Source organism: Culex pipiens, chromosome 3, assembly GCF_016801865.2.
Source record: "Culex pipiens pallens isolate TS chromosome 3, TS_CPP_V2, whole genome shotgun sequence".
NCBI lineage: Eukaryota > Metazoa > Arthropoda > Insecta > Diptera > Culicidae > Culex > Culex pipiens.
The window spans coordinates 91,311,622-91,323,637 of record NC_068939.1 but is presented as its reverse complement, the minus strand read 5'-3'; the positions used below and the strand labels follow the sequence as shown (position 1 = coordinate 91,323,637).

Genomic DNA, 12,016 nt, shown 5'->3' with positions numbered 1-12,016 from the left:
CCACAGCTTTGGAGGACGCCTCGGTATCGGCGCCCACTCGCACGTGTGGGACTGTGGGCCTCACGCTACACCTGCGCCCTGCCAACCGAACCGCGCTCGTTCGACGCCGTGTCGCACGCCTCCTGGCCGCTGTAGAGCGGAAACGGTGCACGTGCCGAGAGAGCGATCCACCTGCTGACTGGGTACCAACCGCGTGCGTGACCTCGTGTCACTAACAACCAGCGATGTCGTGATCAACGCTGGGCAACTTAAACATCGCGGTCCTGCAGACCGAACGGCACACGTGTTACGGTTCCTGTGAATCCAGCCGGCGACTCCGCAAGCCACGTCGATCTACGATCGGCGACGCCGCCCGTTCGGAACCTGGACAGAACGCATCGCGCCATTTGCCATCCTTGGACCAAGTTTATCAACAAACACGTGGGAAGCCCACGTGGTAAGCAACCCGTCCAACACTGTCGAGCCGCTGAAAACATACCGTGCGGCACAGCCAAGAACCTCTCGCCTCTCCACGTGCCCCGGAAGCACGACTTGAACCACCACACGTGGTGGCACTACGTACTCGCATCGAACCTCGCACCACCGAATTCGCACCGCACTGAACACGTAGATCTGTCCGTAGGAGACGACCCGCCAAAAGTCTCCGAGTCATTTGGACGCAGCCGCAGGGGAAACCCGGTCCCCGTTGATCGGTCGCCTGGCCTACAACATCGGAAGTGGACGCTACCGTAGGGGCGCACTAACCGTGGTATGCCAGTGGGTCCTCCGTAGGGGCCAGCAACAACCCTGAGCAAGTGGAGCCCACCGGCGGCTGTTTGAACGACCACGTCGGGGATTTTCTGACCGTTGTGTACATCTCACACTGGCCTGGGATCGATCCATCGATCTGCCGCAACACCGTGGGATTTCAACACCTGGGGAAATTCATCAGTTGGCGGCCATCGAGCCCGCTGAAACGTCGTCCTCGCGCCTTCATCCAACGGTAGCAGCACACCCACGCATCGCCTGAGGGGCGGTGCCCGAAGATCTACAAGCTGCTCACCAGCGGCAACCAGACCGCTGCCGCCGAGAGCATCGAGTCCAGCTTGCGGAAGGACGACCGACAACCACAGGGCAGAAATAAGGTCAGATAGCTAAGCATGCATGAACATTAGATCTCCCCCACACCCACAATTGTAACATTGGCCACAATAAACCCCACCGAGATCATGTTTATCCTCAAAGCGCGCGTTTGATTTCTTTTTGCGCTAGAAAATTGATTGGGTTTCGATTCTTCCTTTTTGGTCTTGTTTGCTTTTGCAATTTTAGTTTTGGGTTGTTAACCAAATTACCTGCCCTGAGAGTTGATCTAGTCGGGAAGTAACAGACCTCCCGCAGTACAGTTCCGTTACTGTACTGGCGCGTAAGCGGGAGTGTTTCGAGGAAGGTAAAGTAATCCTGGGTTTTGGATTGTGCAGAACTCGAGTTTGGGAACAGGGTTTGCCAAGTTCTTCTTGGTTGTTTCTCATACCACCCCCTTAACTGTTACAACAAGAGCCATGTTCCGGGACCCCGGTGGCAGATTGACCAGGAAGGTCCAGTAATTAAGGCATGTTACATTTCAAACGTCATGATCTCAACAGGGCAGCCTACTACTAGTGTCCAATTAATAAAACAATCAATTCTGACCTAATGTGACCGGTTCCAGGTGTTCCGGGGGAAAAATTTGCCACTTTAGTCCAGTAATAAGGGCGTGATGTAGGTTAAACTTCATGATTTTTCAAAACGAATGCATAAGAAGCCGATTCAATGTTGGCGGATGTCTTTATTTTAATTCGAATAAAGAACGCTAACAAACCTTTGACATTTTCGTAAAAGCGAGATAAGAATAACACAATTTGGGACGCATCACATTGAGCTAGTCAATCGGCGTTCTTCGCGTCGTCAAAATGGTTCCGAAAATGAACGTCAAAATACTGTTGATCGTAATAGTTTGTACATTTCTGCTAAAATCAGCTGATTCCTGCGATCGCCGGCGCAAAAGCTACCACGTGTACTACGACCGGTACGTGGACTTTCTGGGAGCATGGAGTGCCTGCCACAGTTTTGGCCAACGGTTGGCCACCATCACCTCGGAGGACGACGCCCGATTGCTGAAGCAGGCCATTGCCAAAACGGCCCGAACGTCGATCTTCTACGTCGCGGGGTACGATACGGGATACAATGGGAAGTGGGTGTGGTTTCCGTCGAATACGGAGATCACTGGATACTCGAACTGGTACACGGGACTGCCGGATCTTCACGGGGAACGCTGCCTGGAGATTGGTCGGTTTGGGGGAATTACTTGGAACGATATCAGCTGTTGCACGCATTTGCATTACATTTGTGAAGAGGTGGAAAATTTGTGCGGAAATGATGAGGAAGCTTAGATAATTGGAATGTATTCTTTATTGATTTGTGTAAAATTAAAGATGACGTCTCTTCATTCAGTAAAAATAAGGTCAAGTTCAACCATTCGAATAATCTTGAACTTTTGTCATTATCAACAATCGAACGAACACTTCTTTCAAAAAACACTGAAACGATCACAAACATAAAAGAACAAAGGCACACGAAATCATTTTGTTGAGATTATTCGACTGAGAAACAGCTTGATCACAACGTGTGCAGAATGATTTCAAAAACTCCAGTAATTTTATTTTGTTTTGTCATTAAGTTATCTATTTGTGCCTCGGTCCTCAACAACATCGATTGTGAGTATTTCAAAAATCAATAGACAAAATCCTTCAAGAGTTTAACGTTTTCAGATTCTTTCGAAATTATGGACCCTGGTCCAAACCTGGTGAAACGATACTACGTGCATTACGATAAGCACGTGGACTTTCTCGGTGCGTGGAATGCATGCCTCAGGTATGGCCAACGGTTGGCAACCGTAACCTCGCAGGAAAAAGCGAACCTGCTGCAGGAAACGCTGGACAAGGTTCAGCGAAAGTCCATCTATTACATTGCCGGGATAGACACGAACGGAGATAACAAGAACTGGGTTTGGGTGTCGAGAAATAACGCCAAGGTAGCCGGGTACACCAATTGGCACCTTGGCCAGCCGGATAATGTGTACGATCGGTGCATCGAAGTTGGGCGGTACGGGAAGTGGACCTGGAACGATGTCAACTGTTGCACGCCGCTCTATTATATTTGTGAAGATTAGGGCTGAAGATTTGTTGTGCTTTATGTTTGTCTTCTGTTTGTATGAAATAAAATTATTTTCAAGATCTGACTATTTTGATAAACTAAAAAAAAAATATATTGGTAAAATCGTGACAGATGTCGAACATGGTTGACTCAATTTGTGTTTATCAACGCATTTTAAATAAAATTATTGTTTGAAGCTCGAGCCTCTGTGCCCTCTGATTTTTAATAAAAATAATCCAGCTAAAAAAATTAACTCAAATTCGTTGAACTTGATTAATTAAATTTGAATATTAAAAAAATTGTACTGCTTCCAAAGTGAGTCGAGAGGGAAGAGTCTGCTTTCAAACGCCTGAATTTATACAGAATCTACACGAGGCTGTTATTCATTTTAGTTGCTCGTTTTTGCGATTCACCACTAATGACTGACTTTTTTGTGGTCCCCCAAAACTGCCTTCCGCTTCTCTAATCAGATGATAAATTTCGCGGCTGTCCAAAACTGGTTTCGTTGTTATGGGCCTGAATGACGTGTGTCCCGCTAAGACGGATGCTGAAGATGTTTGCTCAGTCATCAACTAGCAGTGCTGAAACAACGAGATGAATTCAGCGTTTGCTCTAAAATCGTTCTTATTTATCATCATCGGTGTACAATGTAACGCCCACGTTCCACCGCCCAGCTGTGGCCGCCGGCAGATCAAGCTGCAGCAGCTGGTAACCCACGGGTACACGACGAACCCGGGTGAGTTCCCGTGGCATGCGGGTATTTTCATGACGACCGGATTTCAAAAGTCCTACATCTGCGGAGGATCGCTGGTGAACGAGCTGAGTGTCATCACGGCGGCCCACTGCGTGACGGATCCGGTCAACGGGCTGGTCACGAGCCCGGCCACTTTGTTCGTTCAGCTGGGCAAGTTCAAGCTGAACCTGTACGGGGACACCGTCCAGGAGCATGCCGTGCAGCAGGTGATTGTATGCGAGGACTTCCAAACCAAAACCAGCAAGTATGATCTGGCCATCGTACGGTTGGCAACTCAGGCCAGGTTCACCGATTACGTCCAGCCGATCTGTGTGTTTCCGCAGCCACCGGGGATCAATTACAACGATGGTTCTATTCGCGGAACGGTCGTCGGATGGGGTTATACGCAGTTTGATGCACTGGCGGATGCGCTGCAGGGAACGACGTTGCCGGTTGTTGGACACACCAAATGTTTGGAGAGTAATCCGGAACTGTTCGAGCGCACCCTGTACGACGGGATGTTCTGCGCTGGGTTCAAGAATGGTATGTATAGGGGAGAGTGGGGAGACTTGATCCCCGGGGACACTTGATCCCAAGCCTGTATCTCGTCAGCATGTGGGTAAAACAATTAGCTTTGTTCTAGAAAGTTGTGCGAAATTAACTAAAACTCATTGTAGAAAACAAAGAAAAAAATTAAAAAATGTTTAGATTCAGTTACACACATTTTTCTAAAACGAGCTGCAAAAAACTTCCAAGAGATCTTTTTTTCTTTGTATTGATATGTATAGAAAACACTCAAAAATTATTCAAAAAAATATTTTTTATACATGAATTGTTTGATAAACTTATCAACTCCAAAACCCTTACGCATTTGATGTTAAATTTATCGTCATACTATTTTTACAATCAATTGTTTAAAAAAGTGCGTTTAGGGAGACTTGATCCCTGCATTTTTACAGTCACTGGAATCAGCCTCAAGATTAATTAATTGAGCTGGGTTTTCATACATAGTTTCCTTTAGTATAGTTGTACATAACTTACAGCAGTTTGAACCATTTTTCAAAAGTTTCGTAAACAAAAATTTCCAGCTTTTGTAAACATGCTTAATTTGGGTCTAAAAAATAATATTTTAAGTTTTTAAATATTTAACATAATAAACTTGTTATATTTTGAACACAAACGTACAGGTTTTATGTGAAATTGCTGTAACTTATAGAAAATTAAAAGTTTGGATGAATAAGAAACATTTTGCTTAAGATTTCTTCAAAATGTTGAAAGGGGGATCAAGTTACCCCTAACATTTTTAAAATGCCGGTTTAAAATATTTTTTTAAAACGCTTGGCATGATTCGAAGAGTTCATCTGATGAAATATCCTTATAAGCCGAACATAGATGAATGTTTAAGCTTTCAATTCATGCAAAAAGTTTATAGTTTTGTGAGAAATTGACAGAGTTATGTGCGATACAAAAAAAGGGGATCAAGTCTCCCCACTCTCCCCTACAATCATGCCGGTAGCTAAACATTAGAATTTTAAGGAAGAGCAACTATTTTTACGAAAAAAATGGTAGATTTAGATTTTGCCAGTTTTGTTTATGGCTATGATTATATAAAAATGTTGATAGTTACACATATTTTAGAATTTCTTAATTTTATTTTGAGCTGACTCCAATATTTACAAAAAATGTTTCAGAAAAATTATTGAATTGCATGAATTATTTGAATCCCACGAAACGGAAAAAACACTCCTCATGGATGTTGCAAATTTAAAAAAATCTCATTGTTTTACATTTGAGTTGCCTTAAAATTTCAAAAAATTCAGTTTTGTCACTCTTGATATCCACAATTTTTATCCAAGATTCAAATGAATTGTCACATATTTTCCTTATGAAGTAGATGCATGTTTTTTTTTATATTTATAAAAATCTATCAAGTTGGGGTATTGCAATTTATGTTAAACAAGCTTACCCCGACAGACTTCGTTCTGCCTTTTTTTCGTTTGTTGACGTTTTTTGATTTTTGCTTATTCAGCCTCCTATGATCAAAATATGACTTTACGTAACTTTCTCCATACAGTTTGCCGATGCTCCGGAATCGGTTCCAGAGTGGCCAAAATGTCAATTGGTTAGCATAAGAACCTTCCTTGGGCTTATACGAACACAACGCAACAAAAAGCACCTCGATCCGACGCTCCGTATTGAACTGATTCGCGTTCGAACAAAACCGTCGAAATTTTTTATATATATATAGATTGACAGGTATTTTCATGACATTTATTAAAACTTCAATTTAGATTTCAAGAAAGTAAATATTAGCCATTTGAGCATTTTAATCTTATGCATTTGTTCTGTTTTTGTTTTTACTTTTGAACAAGTGAGGCATTTCTTTGGGAATTTGCTTACCGTCAGTTGGAGTGACATATGGTCTGGGGTGAGATTGGGTTAAAGTGTTTTTTTTTTACAGATTTTGACATTTTTCAGATTCTTTTCAAAGAAACTTAATTCTGTTAAAAGTTAATTTTGGCAGCTGTCTTCAGTGTTTGTTGGATTGGCCAAACATGACCTCTCAAAAATCAACCTTTTGATAGATTTTTCTAGATCTCCTCTTCCAACATTCCAACAAAATTGATCACACAAAAAACTGTGGTAGAAAAGTATCCACCGGTAGATCCTTTGGTGGATTTTTGACAGTTCGAATTATTTCAAGAAAATCCACCGCGGTTAACCAAATCAAATTAACAAAAGCCCTTAGGTTTTACGCCGACTCAATTTGGAGGTTAGAAAGGAGTGCACTGTTTACATGGACTTAGCACAGTTCGATGCGGTCGTCGATTTTGTTCGGGAAAATTCGTCGACAATCGACGAAGACCATTTAAACAGTGCACACGAGCTGTCAAATGACGTCACGGTGTAAAACCTAATTGCATTATGTCAATACGATTCCCTCGAAAAAAAAAAAAAAACATTGTTGCACGAAAGTTTTGGCTTAATCTTTGCATTTCGCTTCATAAAAGTTTTGTTTGACACAATGGTTCAATGGCATCCCTCCTAATGGGTGAAATTGAGTCAATTTTCAAACGATTGGCATTTAAGTTAGAGTTAGTCAAATTCCACCATATTTTGATAAAATGTTGTTAAACTTAAAAGTTTTTCGATATAGTTGAAATTATTTTTGCTATTTAGAAATTACGAAAGGTAAATCTTGTATTGACCAATGACACCCCCACTGACGGTACACATTTGGTACATCCAAAGAAGCAAGCAATTTTTCATCAGCCATTCATCCCAGGGTTTCCAGGTTGCCAGATAAATCTGGGAATGCCATATTTTTCAGGTTTAGGGTTCAGGTAATTCACCTGTGCCAGATATTGACAGATTTTGCCAGATTTTTCACATTATGCCCATTTTGAACATCGTTTTGATCAAAATGAACAAATTTAATTGAAAATAAAAAAAAATGTTTTTTTTTTTCAAAAAGAAAATGTAAATTAAACTTGTTTGAGGTCATAATATCAGTTAAACCATCTAAATTTGGGGGGTTGTCATAAAAGCGTTGCCACGCGGTTTCTTTGCATGTCAAATCGTGATTTATAGCTAGATTAATATGCGTTTAATTTGCATATTTTGTAGTGTTTTTGAGATATTTTTTGTTGTTCTCTTTATATAGTTTCCTATAGAAACGAGTTTTGTCGAGACAAGCAAGTCGTATTGCTTGATTAAATCCTCCCAACATCATCGATGATCGGAAGGCTCGCCGACGAATATGTTTTAGGGTTTATGATATTGCACAAATCTTTTTCATAAATGAAATCCTTACCCAAGTAACCTCTCTTACCTCTCTTAACCCAAAAGGACCTCCACAAAAGGTTGCCATGGCCTATTTATAAAACCTCAAAGCCTTAATACAACTTTTGCTAAAACTGAGTCAGGAGTTATGGAAAATGACATTTCATACGTCTTGAAACGTCTTATGCCAGACATGATATATTCTATTGTAAGTTATGAAGTACAAAATATGTATTGGAGGTTATTAAAATAATTTGAAAGATTATTTCTAGCAGTTGGTGGCTTGATTTCAGCTGCGGTCCACATTTTATCGATAAATGTGGGGGAGATAGAGCCAAAAAAATCAACTCGCTGCATCAAAAATAATTCTTTTGTCATAACATTTTTAAATATTTTTTTCTTTTTGAATTTTAAAGTTCAACATATGTTTGAACTTCGATTGTTATACTAAAGGCTACCAACTGTACGGAATTTTTCCTTACCGTACGAATTTTCGACTCTCTCCGCGGATTTTTGACAGGCCGGATTTGTACGGAATGTTGACTTCTTTTTAAAATTGAATTACTTTTCTGATCTGGCCAAAGCTTTTGCTAATTAGACAATTTCATGTAACTGTAAATTGTTTTAAAGAGATGATATGAATAGTTTTCCAGGTTTTCCTCAGTTCAAAGTTGATAATCAATTATTGTTCTTTTCAAATTCCTTACAAAACATATTTGTCCGATAAAAGATCCAAAGACTTTTTAAAACGTGTTTTTTCAGAAGGTCCTGTAAGTTATTGTGTTTCACATATTTTCAGGACCTTTTCAAAAAATGATTTCATGAGAACGATATTATATTTAAAAGCAAACTTGACGTTTCGAAAAATTTTAAACGATGAATTATTTTGTGATTATATTAAAAAGTGCGAGTCATGAGCAGGTGACATTACAACTTCTTAGAACCCTTAAATTAGCCCATGCTTATTGGTTGCTGTGAATGCCAACATAAAACTTATAAGCAAGCAAGATGCTACCATAAAACCTCACTAAAACTAGGTGGCGGCTAGTTGGATTAAAAATGTTACTTGCGTAATACATCATCGCTGTTAGGAAGGCACGCCGACGAAGAATTTCTGGAGATTCGCGATAGAATTTATTATGTATTTAATTATGATAGCTATCTTCCCAGCTGCACAACATTAAAACTATTATTAACCCATGAACAAATAGATTATAGGTCACACACACACACTAAAATTAAAAATATGTTTAAATAGGTCCAAATATGCTAAAAATGGTTCTCAATGCGGGGAAATGCATTTTACATTGCGTTCAGTTGGTAACTCGTCTGATAAAAAAAATGATTTAGCTGGATTTAAAATGTCGGCCAAATATTAAAAACGGACGGATGCGACATAAACTTTAAAAAATAATTCCAACGACCTCATAACATTACATTACATTAAAATAAATGGTTAATTTATTGCAAAATTCGCAAATTTCAAATTTGAAATTTTACATAGTGCATTAAAAAAGTAAAAAAAATATCAGTTTTGAAGTAAGGTTTTCAAACGATATTGGCGATTGATAAAAATTATATTAAATTTAATACAATTCATAAACCCCTTCCAGGCACCAACGTGTGCAACGGCGACAGTGGCGGCGGCATGTACATCAACCGCAACGGCCAGTGGTTCCTGATCGGGGTGGTGTCGTTCACCGCTGCCCGGGATTCGAACACCAATCTGTGCAGCACCAAGGACTACACGGGCTTCACGAAGGTTTCGGCCTTCCAGGACTTTATCGTGACCAATTGTGGCCTGCAACCGGTCACGGAACGTCCTGCAGCGGTTGGAGGAGGCGGCAAGCAGAAGTACTTCCATGCCACGGATTTCGGGCTGGAACAGAAGATGAACTGGTTCCAAGCTGGGGACTACTGCCGATCGATTGGTCAACACTTGGCTGAGATTAAGTCCGGTCAGGATCAAGCTAAGGTTAAGGAGATTGTGGCGAAAGGAGGTTGGGATGATTGAGGTAGGCTTGAAGAATTGTATTAAAGGGTTTCTTTTTTTACAGGAATGGAAACCGATGCCAACGGAGTTGCCCGGCTGAAGCAGTACTGGATTGGGGCAAACGATTTGGGTGTGAGCCGTGACTTCAAGTGGCAGTTCAGTGGGAGGGGGATCACATTTACACATTGGCGCCAAAATGAGCCCAACAACGTGAACAACAATGAGCACTGTGTGGCCGTGCTGGGCAACAAGCAAGCCTTCTGGCTTGATGCAAATTGCAAGGGAAAGCGACAAGTGCTCTGTGAAGTTTGGAAGTAAAACGAGCTTTCGAAGAACTATTTTTATGTTTCTTTAATTGATGACTTAATCTCTTTATTACACTCTGGCCGGCAACACAAAAGACAGTAAAGGATATTTACAATCAATTCATTTCCCTTAACGCTATACAAAACTAAAACTTGCTTCACTAGTCGCTACATACTACTCTCTTCACTGTCGTAACATTCTGTAAGAGAGGAATATTCTTTGTTTGAGCTTACGATTCTTGCTAGATAAATAATTTCTTTCTTTTTAATGGTAGATGTTTTGTAACTTTTGTTCCTTTAAAACTTACTTTTGTCACAACACGTTACACGATATGGTACTTTAAGTTAGGTGTAAACTTCTTACAAATTAAAAGATTTGAACAGACTTGTTTCTTTGAAATTGGCTCAGACTGTTTGAACACTTAAACAAATACGAAAACAAATTCAATGATCGGGGCGTTCAAAGGTGCTGATGGTCTGATAGATTCATGGCAATGCAATCTGCTTTGAATTAGTAATGTTCGATGGATGTCTTAGAATGCTAACCAAACTAACAACGATGAGTATTTTTTATATAAAGATTCGACCTTAATTCCAAAACAAAAATGGGGACACACGCTAAAATTTACAACAAAAAAAACAGCCCCGCCATCAGCGATTCTTCCCCCGCCTTAAACCTCACAGATGAAGTACGTCTCGAAGCTGCACGGGGTGTCGTTCCACTTGAGGCCCTTCCCGTCCCGGTTCCACAGCTCCAGGCAGTGCTCCTCCTCGCCGTTCTCGTAGCGGAAGTTGTTCGGCTCGCCGGCGTTCCAGTTGGTGAAGGAGAGCGGCCGCCCGTTCGAGATCCAGAAGAAGCTGCCCTCCTCGGCCAGATCGGTGCCGGACGTCCAGAAGTGCTCGGCGGCTAGGCCTGCGAATGGGGACGGTGGGTTGGATTTAATTGAAACCAGAACAGTGAAAATTCAAAGTAACCCTGAGGAATTGAAAAAAAAACATCTTGACTCTATACTACCCAATTTATAAAAAATAATTCCGTATTGGGGTAATTCTCCACCAACTCACACGAAATCGGAAAAAGTTGCCCCGACCCCTCTTCGATTTTCGTGAAACTTTGCTCTAAGCGGTAATTTTGGTTCCTGATCACGAATCCGAGGTCCATTTTTCGATATTTCGTGACGGTGGGGCGGTACGACCCCTTTCATTTTTCTGGTTTTTTACTAAGACATGTTTTTCAGTGATTTGTAGCTCGCAACCGTGAAGAGATAGAAATTTGGTGTCAAAGGGATTTCTGTGTAAAATTAGACGCCCGATACACCATCAGGTGTACTCAAAATTCCGAAAAAACGTTTTTTTCATCAAAAAAAGTTAAAAAATAGTTTTAAAATCGCTGCCATTTCCCGTTACTCAACTGTCAAAAATCGTGAGACATGTAATTTTATGTGAAATTCAATGTTCTTTTCGAATCTGAAATAACCCAGAAGAATCATTTTTTCATTTTTTTTTTCGAAAATAAAAAAAACAAACCGGATACACTCAGTCATCACAAAAATATTTTTTTTGAAAACAAATTCTGATACTCGCAATGTACGAGTCACAAAAATCGTCCAAGAAGTCATTCGTATGCAAAATTAGCTGAACTTTCCGAAAAAAATACTATCAAAAGCACACGATTGAGTTTTTGGGGTTAAAAATTCGATTTTTTTCAGTAGAGGTATCAAATGATCGGGAGTTTCTCATTTATTAAGATTGATTTAGTAGTTTTTTTAAATACTCAAATTTAACAAAACTACGTATTTAGAAATTTAAAAAATATCAAATAATAAGAAATTTCGAAAAAAATCAGAAGTTCCACAAGAGCTCTTCAAGATACATAGCTTTCATGATGCTACGTATTTTGGAAAAAATAAATAAAATTATTTCTAGAGTACCTTTTCAAACGGATCCTTTAACCATGAGTTCCCATTTGATTTTTTTTTTCTAGATTTAATATTTTTTACCTCAGCCTCGATCGATTTCAAAGGGTGGAAC

The 12,016-nt window shown here is 40.4% G+C and overlaps 3 protein-coding genes across 3 annotated transcripts in view; 2 read left to right on the top strand and 1 right to left on the bottom strand.

Moving 5' to 3' along the window:
- Positions 1 to 1,745: 1,745 nt before the first annotated feature.
- Positions 1,746 to 3,373, top strand: LOC120427781 (macrophage mannose receptor 1-like). Its single transcript, XM_039592702.2, has 2 exons — positions 1,746 to 2,372; positions 2,771 to 3,373. The coding sequence occupies exons 1-2, from the start codon at positions 1,929 to 1,931 to the stop codon at positions 3,185 to 3,187; spliced, it is 861 nt and encodes a 286-aa protein (XP_039448636.1). The 5' UTR covers positions 1,746 to 1,928; the 3' UTR covers positions 3,188 to 3,373.
- A 197-nt stretch (positions 3,374 to 3,570) lies between these two features.
- LOC120427777 (chymotrypsinogen B-like) lies at positions 3,571 to 10,555 on the top strand. Its single transcript, XM_039592698.2, has 3 exons — positions 3,571 to 4,447; positions 9,301 to 9,687; positions 9,745 to 10,555. Exons 1-3 carry the CDS (start codon positions 3,766 to 3,768, stop codon positions 9,996 to 9,998), a joined length of 1,323 nt encoding a protein of 440 aa, XP_039448632.1. The 5' UTR covers positions 3,571 to 3,765; the 3' UTR covers positions 9,999 to 10,555.
- Positions 10,017 to 12,016, bottom strand: part of LOC120429201 (uncharacterized) — a 262,260-nt gene continuing 260,260 nt past the window's right edge. The window contains exon 8 of the mRNA XM_052710536.1: positions 10,017 to 10,898. Within this exon, the coding sequence (XP_052566496.1) occupies positions 10,657 to 10,898 (242 nt within the window). The 3' untranslated portion in view covers positions 10,017 to 10,656. The remainder of the gene's footprint in view (positions 10,899 to 12,016) is intronic.

Coding starts and splice junctions, on each gene's coding strand:
- LOC120427781 (XM_039592702.2), top strand. CDS start 1,929: ATGGTTCCGAAAATGAACGTCAAAATACTGTTGATCGTAATAGTTTGT. Junction 2,373..2,770: donor TGCATTACATTTGTGAAGAG/GTGGAAAATTTG, acceptor AAATCCTTCAAG/AGTTTAACGTTTTCAGATTC.
- LOC120427777 (XM_039592698.2), top strand. CDS start 3,766: ATGAATTCAGCGTTTGCTCTAAAATCGTTCTTATTTATCATCATCGGT. Junction 4,448..9,300: donor CTGCGCTGGGTTCAAGAATG/GTATGTATAGGG, acceptor AACCCCTTCCAG/GCACCAACGTGTGCAACGGC. Junction 9,688..9,744: donor GGAGATTGTGGCGAAAGGAG/GTTGGGATGATT, acceptor CTTTTTTTACAG/GAATGGAAACCGATGCCAAC.